We start from the raw sequence: 19,020 nt of genomic DNA on the forward strand, positions 1-19,020 counted from the left end.
ATGCCTATGTTTTGAAATAGGTGTATGCCCTTGGCCAGAATTGAGCGCACTATTTCAGTATACTAATCCGACACCCGTAGTATCACTACGCTTGATTCCAAGGATCCAGTACCATCCAGGTATCCCAGTTACCCTGCTCACAGGGTCTAGTTTTTTTTTTTTTCCTCCGCCACAAAATGGAAAAATTGCGCAATAGTACCCAGAGTTCATTGGGCCCTCAACACCATGACAACTAACTGTGATCCAATGAGGGTGAAGATGTTCACATGCTGATCACGTGTTATCTTGATGATGATTGACGTTGTCATGCATGGACAGGTCCGGGTCACATGACGAGCACGAGATTTTCTTTTGTCGGTCGTTTGGTATTTCAACGTGTTTGGATTACGATCACCTGAAGCGTTATAGCGCAAACGCTCGAAATACTTACAGACGCATACACAAGTCGTATTGTTCGCGGCCAGTCCACACTAAAAGATGTTATTGAGCGGTAATTTTGGACCGGATTGAGTCGCGAACTGTGTATCCGTTGTAGTTTCTGGTGATTTCTGCCGTTTTAAGCTTGCTTTACCATCACTGTTATTCACATCATCTACTTTTATTACGTTGGTAAAATCTGTACAGACATCATACAAACCAACTCGCGCACAAAATAAGAAGAGTATATTGAAGGCTTGAAATTATATTACGATCGATTTTCATCAAGAAATAGGCCAGGAATTTTCCACAATAGTGCAAATAATCGTGAAGGCTGATCGAGGAAAAGCGATTGCGTGACGCTCGGTAAGCTGTAAGATGACATGTTATTATTTACCAGACGTAAAAACTCTTCAGATTCTCAGTCTGCATTTTGTACCCACTCTGCAGTCTCCAGTCTATATTTTGTATCCGGTCTGCTGTCTGCATTTTGTACTAACAGGTATCTGTGGCACCAATACAGTTTACTTTTGGTTACATTTATTCGCACAACACATAATCTACCACAAAATACCTGTGTGTGAGGTAATTCGACATTTTCGTTCTTTTCCACGTTCATACTCTTCTTTCCTTTTGTAAGAATGTAGACCACAAGTAATCCACCCACCCTACAAAAAATAACTCTTGCATGCATAGCATGCCTATGTTTTAAAATAGGTGTATGCCCTTAGCCAGACTTGAGCTCACTATTTCAGTATACTAATCCGACACCCGTAGTATTACTACACTTGATTCCAAGGATCCAGTACCATGCAGGTATCCCAGTTACCCTGCTCACAGGGTCTAGTTTTTTTTTTTTCCTCCGCCACAAAATGGAAAAATTGCGCAATAGTACCCAGTGGTCATTGGGCCCTCAACACCATGACAACTAACTGTGATCCAATGAGGGTGAAGGTGTTCACATGCTGATCACGTGTTATCTTGATGATGATTGACGTTGTCATGCACGGACAGGTCCGGGTCACATGACGAACACGAGATTTTTGCTTAGAAAACTCTTTTGTCGCTCGTTTTGTATTTCAACGTGTTCTGATTACGATCACCTGAAGCATTATAGCGCAAACGCTCGAAATACTTACAGACGCATACACAAGTCGTATTGTTCGCGGCCAATCCACACTAAAAGATGTTATTGAGCGGTAATTTTGGACTGGATTGAGTCGCGAACTGGGTATCCGTTGTAGTTTCTGGTGATTTCTGCCGTTTTAAGCTTGCTTTACCATCACTGTTATTCACATCATCTACTTTTGTTACGTTGGTAAAATCTGTACAGACATCACACAAACCAACTCGCGCACAACGTAAGAAGACTATATTGAAGGCTTGAAATTATATTTCGATCGATTTTCATCAAGAAATAGGCCAGGAATTTTCCACAATAGTGCAAATAATCGTGAAGGCTGATCGAGGAAAAGCGATTGCGTGACGCTCGGTAAGCTGTAAGATGACATGTTATTATTTACCAGACGTAAAAACTCTTCAGATTCTCAGTCTGCATTTTGTACCCACTCTGAAGTCTCCAGTCTATATTTTGTATCCGGTCTGCTGACTGCATTTTGTACTAACAGGTATCTGTGGCACCAATACAGTTTATTTTTGGTTACATTTATTCGCACAAAACACATAATCTACCACAAAATACCTATGTGTGAGGTAATTCGACATTTTCGTTCTTTTCCAAGTTAATACTCTTCTTTCCTTATGTAAGAATGTAGACCACAAGTAATCCACCCACCCTACAAAAAATAACTCTTGCATGCATAGCATGCCTATGTTTTGAAATAGGTGTATGCCCTTAGCCAGACTTGAGCTCACTATTTCAGTATACTAATCCGACACCCGTAGTATCACTACACTTGATTCCAAGGATCCAGTACCATGCAGGTATCCCAGTTACCCTGCTCACAGCGGTGGGCGTCACATGATGCCGAGGTCTTCTGAGGCAGAGAGGCATTGGTACCAAATAATATTTTTGACTCAATCGACTCAAAGCTCTCGATCCTGATGAATAAAAATAGTGGCAATACTGCGAAAATAAGCAGACGAGCTCTTCTCCCGCGGCTTTGCCATTCTATACATTTCCTAAGTCACTGATAAGGAGAATTTGTTAAATAATCAAGAGCTTCTTTAGTTGGTGATCATTTCCTTTATTCTCATGACCTTAATATGTGTAGGGGTCAAAAGGTTAAACCGTCTTACCCAACGGTGGACGACCGCTAAAATTTGGCTTCCTACAGGCAATCATTTCTCTATTTTTTCTCCACCCACCTGTGTCTAGTTTCTGAAGTTTCCTTAAGTTAAGCGATCAAGTTGTTCTGCGCAGAAAAAAAAGGCGAATATCATGATATTACTCCTTTGTGAGTTTCCCCCCCCCCCGTGGGCATGATGAACCGTGCTGTATAATTCTCGTCAAATATTGGCGTTGTAAACACTCAACTCATTTTCATTTCTTTATTTCGTCTTTATTTCTTGGTCTGTTCAACTATACTTTGATAATCTTGATAATCTTTTCATTAAAATATTTACAATTTCTAATCATACAACGAAGTGATGTAAGAAGATTTGAAACGTTTACGAGAAAATCGAAGGTGTGGTCTCGATAGATTTAACTGAAAACCATCGAGTAAATTGAGATAGATAAAAATAACATCATTTATCATCCAATTGCAATAAAAATATACTTAAAATCTTTTGGTTTGAAGAAGCGTGAAAGAAATTTTTTGCGTATAAATTTTGATAGAGAATGATTCTACTTTGAAATAGTCAAAAAGAAGTGATACTTGTTTGAAGCAGTCAATAATGTTAATTTGAAAAACGCTTCGTTGAGAAAGGAAACGAGTAGTTCTTATGTTGTTGTACCCAATCCAACTCGGTATTCAAAACGAACGAGAGCGTAGAAACGACAGGTCAAGAACTTGAAAATGAGACGGGGCGAGTACAAGCCCCAGTTTCCACGGTGGTAGCGCACGTGAAAGCGCCCTTCCGAAGTCCCTATGAATCAGCTTCCAGTTTTCTTGGCCGGGGTTTCCCGTTTAAGTGACAGCCTGTAATTGTCTTCCTCAGAGTTAAAAGAAGCGTTCAGGAGAAAGTGTCGAACAAACGGACGGCTAACGAAGTCGTACTGAATCGAAGCGATCTGGTAAGCCCACAATTGTTTCTCTGTACCTGAGTGGCAACAAAACGACAATGAATAAGAAAAAGATATCAGTTACCTCAGTACTTAATCATGAAAAATCTCCCTACATAACTTCGTAAGGTCCATCGCAAAGAGCCCTCCCTCCCCCTCCACCCCTCCCCCCCTCCCTTGGCAGGTCAGCAGGTCATCAGGTTTCCCTAAGAGTTTTGTTCCTAGGAGGAGAGGAGTAAAAGAGTGTTTCCCAAGAACACAACAACGTAAAGGCCCGATGGGTACGCGCAGGGCGCACAATGCTGCGTGCTACCACACATAAAAAGTCATAGAACCACACAAAGCTACAGTTCATAGGTCAACGGCTAATAGATGGACGTACAACAATGGAGCTGAGCTCCTTCTCATTAAAAACACCATTTGTTCATAGACACTTTGTCAACTCACCTGAATGTATGTCATGACTGCTGGTCGGCAGCGAATAACTTACTACTGAGTTGTGACTCGAGGAGATCTGAAGGGATCTGTCGAGGGGGTCCGGCTTGACTTCCGGTGAGAGCCTGCCACCTTCCTCCACCGACGGACTGCTTTGAGATTTAGCCAATTCTTTGAATCTTAGATTGTTCGAGTTCTCCGCGACTGACAATGTGCTCAGACTGACGGTGAGTTTTTCATTAGAAGTTCCACGTGAAACCCTTCCTTCCTTCACTGACTGACTGCTCGGCGTTCTCCGAACCAGTCCCTTTAGAAACGCGCGGCGACTCTCACTCGATTTGGTTTCCGATAAACGCCTCTTTGGCTTATTCGAAAAAGACACCCCATTATGATTCGAAGAAGTTTCAGACAGTCTTCTCAACAAAGATGGTTTGTTAGACGTGCGCGCGCTACCGTTCCTTGCGCTCCGAGGGCTTTCATTCAGCGAACACGAGCTGTTGATCACCGAATCTGAACTCGAAGTCATGACTTTATGCATATCTCCATTGGGAATGTCTAAAACCTCGGCACTGTTGTTCCGGCTACGATTCAACATGACACCACTATCATTTATACTCTGTCGGTTGTGAAACCGCCATAGCTTGCTGCGTGACGACGTCCGCTTCACTTTAGCGGTCCGCTTATCACTAGAATCCACCGTGACACTTTCTTTGTCACGCGGTGAACTCTGTCCATCAGACGTCACGTTCACGTTGTTTACACTGAGACTAGTAATGCCATTGCATTTTGGAGTTTCACCGTTGATATTGGCTCCATCTGCCCTATCAAATTTACCGTTTTGGGCCAACAGCGAAGATTGTTTACTTCCTTTAACACCATTTTTTCTTTTGTAAGCCAAGTATGTGTGAGTCTGGGCAATTTCGGTCAAAAAGTTCCCAAGGAACGGTACACAAGGGCCGTTTTCCAAACTGGCGGAGAGCTCTTCACGATACAGCCTGAAATTCTCACTTTCTCCCATCAGGATAGACAGGTCTCGAAACTTCCTGAGGAGGAGGAAGAAGATACAAAAATTAACGAAATTGGTAACCAAACCGAAAAAACAAACAAGAAAAGAAATTATGGGTTCTGTGACGTAACTAACCACGACTTGCTCCGCTCCACTAAACAAAACCTTTATCAAAATCTATTCCCCATCCCATATCATTTGTTCCAATAGATAAGAGTCTTACTTCTTCCTCTTCGAAGGCACCTCTTTCCAGGTCTCTTTCAGTCTATAGACTGGTGTGGACTGGAGACCAGCCAAAAGAGCCTTGAGAGAATTAAAGTTTCCCAAGAGATGGCACTTTTCGGCGATCTGGGAAAAGAAACGAATTAAAGAAAACATGAAAAAAAAGATAAAAAACGAAACCACGATAATGGCTGAGAACTAACACTAACTGTGAAATGGTAGATACCTGGATGACTTTGGAGATTGCTCTAGCCCGTCCTAGAGTTGTTTCCTGAGACAGAATTTCAGACGCAGCTAAGAGTGCGATGCGGTTGAAAAACTCCACCATTGCCATCACATTTGGGGAAGTCACATACTGTAATAAACAAGGAAATAACTTAACAGTGAATAACACAAATAAGTCCACTTATTTGGCTCGTCCCAACGTTCGCCCGCCTAATCGATCGTTAATCGATCGATCGATCGTCAATCGATCGATAGTTTTCGCCTCGTACTCGTTCGTACACTCGCTGTCTGTTATTGTTCATTATTTAGCTTGTCTCTCATTTACTTGCTAGCTTGTTCGTTGGTTCACCAACCCACCCTACAGAATTTAAGAGTGGAAATAAACTAGATTTACTCATAGAGATTCCGTCTTCAAAGATTGAAAAAAAGATATGTTGTTGTCACACGATGCTGAAAAACTTTTCGACAAAAAAGCTCACAACTAGTAATTTTGTTTTGTGTGTTCCTTTTAGATATAAGCGTTTATTCTGTGCCTTGAAAAGGCAACAGCCTACCACACATGCTTAAAACAAGCTGAGCGCGATTCTAAGGCTACCCCCACTCTAAGTTTACATTTCAACACGTGCCAGGATATCGCGTTGAAAAAAACTGAACACTGACGAGACCTATTTCTTTACCTTATCTTTAGTCATCCAGCCACAGTTGGCCAACTCAGGCCAAGGAATTCTCACAAACAGTTCTTTGTCAATAAGTGTGATTTCCCGCGCAAACAGCGAAGCGTCTATATCAACGAGTCGCTGAGAGAGATCTGGGGCAGAACTGTCGACTGAGTCGGGGCTCTGAGGAACCTCGCCTGTTGGACTGTTGACCTGGTTACTTGTTTCTTCTTCTTGAGAAGTGGCTTTGAAGATAGGGGACAAAATTCTCTTGACAAGCTTCTTCTTTCTCATGCTTCCTATAAAACAGACCAAGAAGATCAACGTTAGATCACAAATTGGCGAAAACTTAAAAGTGTTCAATCAAAAACCTTAGAGGCTATTATTACCGCACTCGTAGGCAAAGTACATAACCGAAAGGAACCGAAATCCTTCGGAGGCTGACGATAATCGTACGTAAGCCAAAAATCCATCGGTATCTCAGTGGTAACAGAATCCAATCCCCTTGCTTCCAGTGAAGTCGAAATTGATTTAATTGCAATCTTGTCGCCGAAGTAATTACTTGTTTAATTTTTTATGAATCCGTGGTTCGAAAATTAATCTTTTCTCAATCCTTCTACATAAAAAACAAAAATATTGAAAGGGGATTGGCTCCTACAAAATATGCCGTAACCGCATGTGAAGACTCATGTAAAGTCAATTTATTTTGTCGGATTGTGGAAAATTACAGACATTACCATTCATTGATCTACGGTTAGACTTCATTGAGTGACACAAGTGTCACAACTGAATACGTGTACTTCTTAAAGTTCCAGTTTTTTTTTCAGATTACATGTATGTGGCTCCTTATCACGAGATAAAGAAATTTTCATCAGAGTATCCAAAGTCGTCCTTGATTTCACTTTAATTGCTTAACCTTGCATTGTGATTGGTCAACAACCCTCGACCCACTCTCTTGATCAATTGGACGCAAAACTACAGCCGATGGCGTTAAAGTCACACGCATTTCCCGCGCTTCCGAGATGGTTTGCTTCTGTTTACCGTGAGTTCTCACAAGGTCCTCGCGATAATTTTGAAAATGACAGGCCGTTGTGATTACTTACGGCTTAAAAGTCGCTCTCAAAAATTCTTCCAACAAGAAAAAAAATTGCAATTCCACTTCACTTTCCAAACAAAAGAACAGATTGTGATGTATGCGGCTAAAACAAAGCCCACATTCTGTGCCACCTTTGTCCTCCTGTTTAAAAAAAAACACGCGGTTTGATTTTGCGTGCTGGATTTGTCTGGACGCTTCCTTGAAACAATCTTCCCTTTGAATTAAAATATCAAGGCTAGAAAATCGAATTGCACAAGTTGAAAACTGATGCATACCTATTATTCCTCTTAAAGGTATTTTAAATTATATCCTAGAAGTTGAAAAGGTCAAGCCGGTGAAAAAAGTTTTCTTGTGTCAAAAGACATCATTTGTGAGGATTTTGAAAGGAATTAAAAAGGAACTTTAAGAAAAACTTCTTTCCCGAATTTTTAAGCATTACGTCGCAACCAATCGCCAACGCTAAGGACTTAGGCTAAGAGAATCCTACAAAATGACAAGTACATCCTTTTAGCTACGTTTCTTCCTTAGAGTCATATTTTACAGACAAAAAATGACTGGCGGGTTCCCCGATAAACACCTGTTTTGATCCGCGCGGCGGTGAACCACAAAAAAAATGAATAAACAAATTAAAAATAAAAACCTCCTCGTTCTTTCCGATTTCCTCCAAAAATGCTCGAAGTTAATGTATCTGTAACTACGTGTCAACAAATTAAAATACAATGTAATATGCCCTCCGTAATTCGCGATTGAACATTTTCTGGAGGAACACAATGAAATGAGAAAAACAGTCGATGCTTTTTAACATACCTGGAATAATATTAAAAACAACCGCATTCATATTGAGTTTTGGGTCAAACCTACTTCACTGCGTCAAATAAAAGGCTATTTTAAACAATTTTCCTTTGATCCAGACGTCGCGTGATATCTTAAGGTTCATTCGGGTCAGTTGTGCTATCTAAGAGTTTTACCCAAATAAAGCTTTGGTACAAAACTTGTCTGAACTTCTTTAGAGCACCCCTAACATCACGCAAGCGTCACGCGCAAAAGGTGCTGAACCTGACCGTTTCGTCACGTCCGCTAGATCACGTTACGGGCGTGACAGCTTCAAGTCCATAGCGTGTCGGTGTTCAAACAACACGAAGTTTGCCGCATGACAAAAGGATGCTAAATGAGATTTCGCGTAATTCTCTTCAAAAGTTCCCGCGGGCAAAAAAAATTCGCAACATGTTTGTTAACACATTAACCAGACCTCCACAAACCATTTCTTCCCTTGTACGTGAGGATTTATCAAACGAAAATTCTAGATATTAGTATCCATTGTCTTATTTGTATATAAGATATTTGTTTCTACAGGTTTCTACGAGCGATCGTGTCGCATTTAATCAAAGGTCAGAGTAGTTTTTTAAAATTAATTTTATGTTACAAGAAGACATAGAATTTCTTTATCATCCCATTGACTGGAATAAATCAAATTGTTAATTCTCATTTGTCACATATTCAAAAGTTTTTCTCGAGTATGTCATTCGACGGTCAAATTCGTGAAAATAGTGAAACCACCATCGACATATATTAAAACCGCACACTTCAGAAGCTCAAAAATTTCGAACACTGACACCGAACAAAATTACAGAGAAGCCGATGGTAAATATTGTAGCATGCGATCTAATATCATCGCTTAAGAGAGATTTAAATAAGTCTACGTTAGCAACAAATACATCTCCGAATATACTTACTTCTACTTCTACGTTGTAAATTAACGTATTGCGCCGCTGGCACCATGAAACCAAACATTTTGGAAAAAGCAGTTCCTCCCGCGACAACTTACAACATTTCTGTTATTTTGTTTGGCGGCAAATGCTGCATTAGCACAGAACAGTGGGTTGCAAATTGTATTGTCTGTCGATTTTCCGCTAAGCACTTTTAATCCACCCAGAATTATCGTGAAATTTTGTCAGTCACGAAACTTATTTTAGATCATGTTTACTTAATTAAAGCCACTGCTAGAGGCCGGTGAACAATGGCTTTTTAATCTGATTTGCGTTTTCAAGCTGGTTTACGAGTGGAGAAACAACTTAGTTTGAGAAAGTACGTGAGAGAACGTAAGATCGACGTTGTCACCAGACATCAATCACAACAATGACTCGGTAACGCAAATACGATGATTACGTCAAGAAAGGTACTCTCCACAGTTTGACAAAAAAGAAAAACCTGAACTCGCAATTTTTTTTTCTACAAGCTAGATACATAACTTACGCCCGAATATTCTTGCGAGTGACACTGGCCTTGCTTAAGAAAGTTCCAGAAACGCTGGTTTGGTTAGAGAAACGACTATCACTCATGCATTAATTCGAATTGGTTGAATTTAATTGAATTAAGCGTAAACTTCGAGCATGACAAATGACCTTGAAAGCATTTGAAAACAAAGTGCTATTTTCAGGGCCAACGGTGTTTAACACAGTGTAGAATAGCTTCGATTTTCTCAACAGGCCATTTAACTCTCAATTCAATTGACATTTATTTGACAAAATATTGTTGGAGGATTAAAAGCCACGATAAAGCCCAAGGAAAATTGTTAATTTGTAATGGTTGAAGAAACCGAACAAGGTAAAATGACACGAAGACAAGAACACCAAAAAACAAAACCGAAAACACAAAACAACTAAAGGAATTGCATACAAGAAAGAGAACTTGCCAGAAACTAATTGGGCATAAAATAAACTCTTTGGAAACGTATTGTAAAAAAATTATTGCAGTCAGTTAAGATAACATCGAATACTCAACATTCCCAAAGAGTGTTTTAGGAACATTTAAGCGCTAATTTCTTTCTTTTTTTTTCGATAGATTTTTTTAAAAATAATGAAGGTAACTTACCACTATACGAGAAACTGGGTTTTCCTATAGGAGTCGTTTCCATAGATGGGTCTGAGGAGAGAGAAAGAAAAAAGCTTCAATGCAACGTATAATATTTACATAACCAAAATACAGTGAAGAAAAATTCTACAAAAATCAAGAAATAAAAATTCCTACATTTCTTCTCAATTTCGTAAAAGACCTGACAACCCATAAGCCTGGAATATTTCAAATACGTAGTTCGTTTTGTTCACTCTGGATTTTGAAATATTTGAAATGTTCGCATCAAGGACTATCAGTATGAATATATTTGTAGGAATTATTTTATAGTTTACAGCTACATATAATATTCAATGTTATTCCTATTACTGAATGTTACAAAAATAGAAAAATCGGTTAGATTGACAACCAAAATTCAACATCACTCAGACAATTACTTTACATGTGATACACAATATCTTTCCCCGTTATTGCAAAGGACGGAAAAAACAGGACAAACTCTTACAAATTTACCCCACAAAATCCTGCATTAGTTGCAAAACAGTAATCATATTTTCTTTTAAAATCCACCCTTCTGTTTACCAAATGTTTCACAGGAAGTTGACACGTGTGTAAAAAACATCTGCTAATCTCATGTGGCAGTTTGATACTTGCGTAATGTAAAAAGTAAAAATACTTTGCAGATCCCCTTACCAGCCGTGCAGCAATCAAAAATGTTGACATAAGAGTAAAAATCCCGACAAATTCAGTTGTATTTAAGCCATATTGGGGGCTGAAAGCAATTTTTACCTTCTTTTGTGTTTCAAAGGGTCAGCAGAAAAAAATACCCATGCATTGTGTCCAATTTCCTTTTCAGACACAGTAGTGTTATAGCTCTAATATGATACTATAAGCAAACTCCTGTTGACTGAAATTAGGTATACACCTCTTCAAAAAATTTATGCTTTATGGAAGAGAGCACTTTATCTCAAAGATGGTCTTCCTTAACATAAAGCAAACAGTGACGAAAACCTTTCCTGTCAAATTATGTGTTTCACTAAATACAATAAACTCCCAAAATGAAGTTTTGAAAAATCAGTGAATATTTGATAAGAAGAATTACTAAAATGTAAACAAAACCTCTAATGCTATGTCATTTATTTACATGCTTCAGTGCTACAGCTTTAAGAAACTGAAAGATTTGACAAATGACAACTTGTTGGGCTATAAGAGCAGGAAAACCCCATGGACAAAAAAAAACCCCTACACGTTCTGACCTGTATACAATTGTAATAAATTATGAAGGCTTCCCCTTGGCAACAAGACAATAAAGGACTCACATGAAGTTCTTCCTTATGTTTTCATTTCTTTTATATTATTTACAGTGCACAAAAGAAACATGTTCTGTGATGAAATATTTTGGAATATCTCATTAAAGGTCAAATGTGAATGCAAAGATAACCAGAATCTTTCAACATTGCACAACAGCAGGGAGATATCACGTTACAGTATTTATAAATTGAAAGCAGCTAGAACTTACAAATAGGTAATATCACTAACTATTTCACTGAGTAAACTGCAAATATACAGTACCTACATGCATGTGAACAACACATACTACAGCCCTACATCATTTCTGAACAATTTTATGGACAAACAAAAATCCTTTGGACAATTATTTAGAGAATAAACACTTTTTAAGATCTCTACCTTTAAGAAAGAAGAGCTAATTTAGTGCTACAGTTTTGTGTTTTAATCCCTCACACTCAGGTGAGAAATATTCAACACATATGAACTTAATCAAAACAAGAGACTGACAGCAGCAAAGACAATATTGCAAAATGGGATTTTAAGAAGAAATGAGGCATTATTACAACTTTGAAAAAACTTATCATTGATAAACAGTACACTGTATATCTACATCTTCAAGTAAATGGTCTGGAATTTGCTAGAAAAACATTTGAAAGAATCATACTAAATTATTGCCACAATTGATATTCGAAAGTTTCAGCACTATCCATTCTACAACCAAATTAAAAAACATAAAGGCTCCCTTTCAATTTCATCGCCTATCACAATGTGATCACATAATTATAAGTCACAACTGGAGCAAAGCTGGGATTAGACAGCAGATTTCTGTGATGTCTTGTGTAACCAAACAATTGAGATATATTTAACACATAAGAACAAGAAGCCAGCAGCAACTGAATCAATATCTTGCTACCAGCTTTTAAGAAGGAATGAGGCCTCAATATTTCATTCATTCCTTAAGGAAAAAACCTAAATATCAATAAACAATAAACTCTTATCTACATCTACTAGTATATGATCCGGAATTTGCAAGAAAAGCAAATGTATAGGCCACATTAAATTACATCCAAAATTTATATTTGAAGACTTCAGGGCCATTCTTGCCTATCCTGATCTTAGTCACAACTGAAGCAAGGGAATTAGACTGGAGATTTCTGTGACGTCTCTCACAACAGGAAATTGCTCTAAGTCAGATATTTTCACACAGTTCTGGACCCATGTGGGCTGATTTTCTTTGAATTAAAGATTTTCTTATCAATTTCAAATATTAATATTAAAAAAAAAACGTGGCAAGGCTTCATTAAAGCTTGGCTGCATAGCGATTTGAACCTACACATTCCTATAGAGTGCTTTGTCACAACTCGCCAAAAAGAAGTCACACGAGAAAAATATTTTTACCCAAGAGAAAATGTATCAAAAATCTCACCTGTAACATCATCCAGAAAGTTGAAATAACACAGAGGTATTGAAAAACAGAATGGATTTTCTAGCAATTCATTCTCAGGAGAAAACTCCATACAAGAATGATTGAGTATGTAAGTCTTCCTTGAACCAGACCACATTTTAGTCACATCCAAAGATCCCACAGTTTTGATTTTGACAATGAAATGATACAAATGGTCAGGATTCAAGAAAGAAACCATTGACGATCAGCAATGTATGGTTGTGGAGCAAAACTGAAAGGTTATTTTTTAACAACATCCTGATAGAAGAGCATCAGTGTCCTCCGTCATGTGTGATATCTGAAACTGCCGGCTGTTCCTATTTCAAAACATCATGCAATGATCTAATCAAGGTGGTATTCAATCCCTCTAATGCATTTAGCTTTTATTTCATGTCACTCTGACATATGACATTCCTCCATCACGTTTGCATGTCTTTATTGAAGAGGGTTCAGATTTAACTTAGGTTCAACTGAAAAAAATCTTTTAATGCTGCTGATGTCTTAATATTTAGGAACAATGATCATATTTGTCTTGAGAAATGCTTCAATTTGTCTTTGTCTTTTCTCAGTTGTCAAAATCAATCAAAATATTTTCCTGAAAAAGACCAGAAAACCACCTTTTGCCTTCCTTCTCAACTGATTCAGGAAGGATGAACAAACCTCAACAACTAAACAAGATACAATATCATAACAAGCATACCGACAATTTAGACCTCCCTCAAGCTTCCCACAATTCTTGAGAGGTTTCGAATTCCCTTTCATAAAAGAACAACATTCATCTGATCATGAATGTATGACCCATATCCCACAATCTCTCTTATTGGTGAGTAAACCAATTTAATGTACCAGAGATGATATACAGGTTCTAACAAGCAATGCTCACGAAACATTTGTTAAATATTAACAGCTTCAGTTTTAACTATTGCCAATTTCCTCCTTAATCCTTATTACTCCCAAGATCTCATTAATAATTCTCCTTACTGTCTGTCATACAATTCTTATGATGTTAGTTTGGAGAATTTGGTATTGGATCAACTGATAATCCCCTTATTGAGATTTTTCTTTATTCTCGTCACTTGCCTGCTTGGTATTGTATGGATATTATAGGGAGAAATTCTGTCTTGGTCACTCTCAAGAGTATGGAGCAGTCCCCTTGTCCCAGCATAATTCATTGCACAGGTCAATATGCAGCAGCATGAAAATTATTCTAGCCTACACAAACTCTGGAGGGAGGGGAAAGAAAAACTGGGATTTCTTTATCTTGGCATATTTCTATTGACATGCACAACAGATTATGCGCAGAAAGAGGAACTGTTGATAATCTACCTCTTCCACTTTGGCATCTGCCAAGTTGAAAGACAATAAAAGGTCAGAAATTTCAGTTTCTGAACTAAACCAGTGGATAATAAAAACAAAAATAATCAAACAGTATACATGAGGATTGCACCCTAAGATTTCCTATCCAACATCAAACTTAGAAATGCTTTGGTTGACAAAATAATACACAATACTGGTACCACATTGAAATACAAGACCACACAGTAAGATTTTCACCAAATGACTAAACCTACATATAACTTTTCTTAGTAACAGGAAATAACATCAATTATTGGTAAGTTAATAAAAAATTGAATTGGATAACTTTTAATGTATTGGCCACACGTGATATTTTTAAACACTGCTTCCTCACATCTAGTTTGTCAAAAAACTAACCTAGAGGATGACTACAAAAAAGCAAGAAAAAAATCTATCATGATATAGCAAACATCAAGTTTCTAACAATTTGGATTTCAACATTTGTTCTCAAATAACATCAATCAATTGTTTGTTTAATCCAATTGTTTAATCCATAGTATATGAGACCTCATAATATTGAATTATATAACATCTTCTGAAAAAAATTGCAGAGCCTGGCCTAGTAATGGTCTCAAATCAGTGCCGCAAAAATAGAAAATAGCTCTTTAGAAAAAGCATACATATAGACATAGGTCCAAGCAGCAGGAGAGAAGACAATATATCAATTAATGCCAAATTTGATACTCAGTGATCTCAGTTGTCTATGGTTACATTTAATATATCGGATCATTGACTCAAGTTGTGCAAGCAAGGACAATATATATCAAAATAACATAGAGCTAAATACCTATCGCTTTCTCTAAGTTTATTACATGTAGAATGGATGCTCTCAGCTCTAGAGAGAACTTGTGGAACTGAGAACTCAGACTGGCATCAAAACTGATTTCTGTACAATGTGATATTTTGGAACCTTTCATCACTTATGTTGTGCATTCTATCTACTGTAGATACTTTTTCACATTTTTGAGACAGAACCAAAGCCATGAGACAAACTCTATGGTAACAATATAAGAAAAAAAATCGTTGTCAGAGAATGCTTCAAAACATCAAATCATAACCGAAAGATTTCAAAATAGGTTTGGGCACCTCTGAGAATGATCAATACTCAAATTCTTCTTACAAATAGTTTTCACCCACAATCGAACAGACAGGTTAGAAAAACTAAGAAAATGATGAACTGATGTATCTTGTCAAGATTTACCGGTAACAACAAATTTGTGGGAAAACCAAATAATAAATTGAATAAGTTAGCAATATCAGCTTTAAGGTGTTGGAAAATATCATAAGGAGGTTTCAATATCCTTGTCAAAATAAAATTCTCACGGACAGTTCTTACAAGCTGAAAACAAGAGAGTAACTTGCTTTGCTAAGACCAGTCATAAACTCAAATTCCTCTGACAAATTTCCCCTCAAACCATGACAAACAAACAGTGTAAAGGGATCTAAATAATAATCTATTTAATACATGTATATATATATATTTTATATACCGGTACTTGCATTCTGGAATCTTTTTCTGTTTTGTATCAATATACATCTGTATAAATCTACAATTTCCTCTGGTGCCAAATTTTCATTATTTTCCAACCCAAAATCTTTCATCTACATGCATTACTTATCGTGACACATTAGGGCAAATAAAAAACATCTTCATATCAACCTCTTAGGCTAATAAAAATTCAATGTAATCAATTAGAGCAAGATGATAGAAGCTCAAGTGTAAATTGCTTTTATGAGAAGTTTAATTAATGACTCTTGAAAAAAATAATAAAAGTACATCCTGAAAACCAAAGGATACTCTTGAAATTATTTCAAACACAAGAGAGACATAGCACACCATAAATTAATGAATGAACAATTAACAGTGCATGCAAAGCAGTGTTATCCTTTTTAGGCAGTGAATGGTAAAATTTACCACCTGTAGTACCTTTACTACTGCCTAAATTGCTCAGGACTCTTGATATTCAACAGGTAAAAGGATTGCTCTTACTCTCTCTTTAAATATTTATCTTTTTTAACCATTGTGCTTAAAACAAGGGAAAACACAGCTAACAGCCAAGTGGAAAGTGCCTGCAAACTCTAAATCCCCAAAAAAATTCACTTACAGTTTACTCTTCCTGAATTTAAAACTCTCCAAGCTTTGTCAAGATGAGATCTTATATTTACTTCCTTAATTAACCAAGAATGAAATTTTCAGTTTTACAGAGTTGCTGTTGTGGAAAGTAAAAGAGATTGATATCCACATGACTCATATTTTTGGTGTGTTAGGTTTCTCTCAACAAACAAATTCATTTGAGAGGAAATTTAAAGGTGATATCAAGTTTTATACTTTCTTAGAAATCATGAACTAATTAGTTGTTTCAGTTTCCATGGCACTAGGGCATTTACACCAATTTGTTAAAATTGAACAAACTAGAAAGTTAATTTGTTTTGGTATTTTTCTCAAAATCTATGAGACCAGCAGTATTAAAAACATTTACAGTGTGTTTTGTTTGTATAGACTAATGGTACATTTTTAAGGCCTGAATACATTCTACTTGGGATGAGCCAAGTCCTGAATTCTCTGCATTTTCAGTATTTTTGGAAATTTTTGTAGAAAGTTAAGAGAAATTCAAAACTTGGTCAATCTATACTTAACACTTTCTGATACTAACCTTGCTTGCTTTGAACTGGTGATGTTACTGTCCTTTGCTCCTCATTGGTTGATATTGCTCCAGTTGCTTTGTCTTTTGGTATAGCTGAGAAAATGCTGCTTAGCCCACCACGGCGAGCAACTCCAGCAAAGCCATTTGGTGATGACTCAAATTCTAAAACACTTGACAAATTGTCATCATCATGATTGATACTATCAAGGTTTTTTGAGGAATCGTCATCTCCTGTTAATTGTGTCTTTAACTTTGGTCTCTTCTTAGATAAGATAGTCCAAAACCTTTTAATTTTTTCTTTGCGAGGTGGTTGACTGCTGTCAATCAAGTCCACTGCCATATCATCTTTGAAGTCTAACTGCCTCACTACCCCAACCTTTCTTCTCCTCTCCGAAGCTGAATGAGAAACATGTGACAAATCAGGTCTCTTACAAGAGGGCAAAGATTCTGATCTCTTTTCAATCATTTTAACACTACCAGATGAATCTGTCTCTTTTGGGCTCACTGAAGCATCTGTTGTTCTGGTTTCATGGGTATCCTTTACTGATATGTCTTCCTCAATTGACTCCTGCTTGCCAAAAGTAGGGCTGTGGCAACTCCTTTTTGTTCCAGAGTCTGACGGCATAGAGATCCTGTTGGCCTCATTATTCATGGCAACATTAAGGGAGTGTTTGCGACGGTGCTTAGGCGGGGTTAGGGTATCCCACAATGGTACATCTTCATGTTTACTCCTTCTCACAAAATTAAGATTAGAAGGATGAGAACGCAGATTTTCGACTTTCTGCTGTAATTTGGTGAGGGTTGCGTATTTACTGTGCCCCTCACATTGTTGTAACATAGAAGAGTTCAACACTAGACTTGGACAGTCTGTACTACTTTGATCTCTACTCCTGCAAGCATAATTTTTCAAATCTGAATCTACACAAACATTCTCCAAGTCACTACCGTCTGGCAACGAAGGGAATCGAAAAGATTTGGAGAGAGATAATCTAGGATGCGAGTTCGATCTATACAACGATTCTGCAGTGAAACTATCGGAAAGATCGTCCACATGGATTTTTTCCAAATCGCCCTCAAGCTGAGGAAGAGAGCGTCGTTGACCAATAACTTGTCTACGTACTCTGCTTGGGTTCAACATCGACATAGACCACATGGAAATCGTACGTTCGACAGAAAGAGTCAAAGCATATCCCGGCATTTGAATTTCTTCACCATCATCTTCCTCGCTGCAATCATCAGAGTCGGAGTCGCCTCCCATTTCACAGATACTACTGGACGGAATCATATGATGCCCTCGGGGTTCTTCCACACTAAAACTCCGAAGCCACTTCGGCCAGACCTCTTCCTTGCCGCAGAGTTCGTACCTTTTCCACGATGAAGCTTCTTTGCTCCATTTAGCTTTGAAAGTAAACGGACTTCCCTGACAAACCGTCATGCTTACGTCTGAACGCAGAAATTTCGTAACTGTTTTGGCTGACTCGTACTGAAGCACATGAGTGTCTGATTCCCTGAGATCTCTCATCTCTTTGACAAAAACAAACTCATCCGTCAATAAAATATGAACCGTCTTAGAATAGTGATGCTGGCTGTTCAGCTCCAAAAATTCGCTTTCAATCAAAACTTCGCCCTCCGTGATCGCGAAGGATGCCGTTCCACCGCGCGGAACTGAACGGATGTTGTTATTCGCTCCACACAAATTTTGCTCGACATCCGAGGCCATTTTTCTGTCTTCCTGTCCTTGATTCAATCTCAAGACCTCGTTGCGTTATGAAACAATAGTTTTGATGTAACGTACACACCTCTGAAATAAGATAAGGCAACGATTGTATTCTTCCCACGACAGCTCACGCCGTGTAAACAGAATGAATGGCAGTCATCCGCCATGTTGTTCCCCTAATCCTTGTTAATTATTCATGTTTATGACGTAAGGGTCATCATGAATAATTAACTTGTGACAAATCTTTGACGAGCTAAACATGGACTAAGCATTAAATCGTTTCACAGTTTTTCGACACTCCTGCCTTAGACAAAATTAAAGTACATTGGGAGACGTAATCAAAACAATAACTTTTTAATGTCATGAATATTTTGTGGCAGAAGAAACAAAATAGCCCAAAAAAATCAGCAGGAGAAGGAGAGCTCTTGGTGGCAAATTAAATAGAGTAAAACAGTTGTCTGCGGACCTGAAAGC

At 37.9% G+C, this 19,020-nt stretch overlaps 1 protein-coding gene across 1 annotated transcript; it reads right to left on the bottom strand.

Annotated features, from left to right (window-relative positions):
* Positions 1 to 2,938: 2,938 nt before the first annotated feature.
* On the bottom strand, positions 2,939 to 18,730 carry LOC131778848 (uncharacterized). Its single transcript, XM_059095318.2, has 7 exons — positions 16,839 to 18,730; positions 10,116 to 10,166; positions 6,170 to 6,447; positions 5,494 to 5,622; positions 5,269 to 5,393; positions 4,052 to 5,082; positions 2,939 to 3,642 (listed from the first exon to the last, which is right to left on the bottom strand). Exons 1-7 carry the CDS (start codon positions 18,547 to 18,549, stop codon positions 3,476 to 3,478), a joined length of 3,492 nt encoding a protein of 1,163 aa, XP_058951301.2. The 5' UTR covers positions 18,550 to 18,730; the 3' UTR covers positions 2,939 to 3,475.
* Positions 18,731 to 19,020: the final 290 nt, after the last annotated feature.

The sequence above is a fragment of the Pocillopora verrucosa genome, chromosome 8 (assembly GCF_036669915.1).
Source record: "Pocillopora verrucosa isolate sample1 chromosome 8, ASM3666991v2, whole genome shotgun sequence".
Lineage (NCBI taxonomy): Eukaryota > Metazoa > Cnidaria > Anthozoa > Scleractinia > Pocilloporidae > Pocillopora > Pocillopora verrucosa.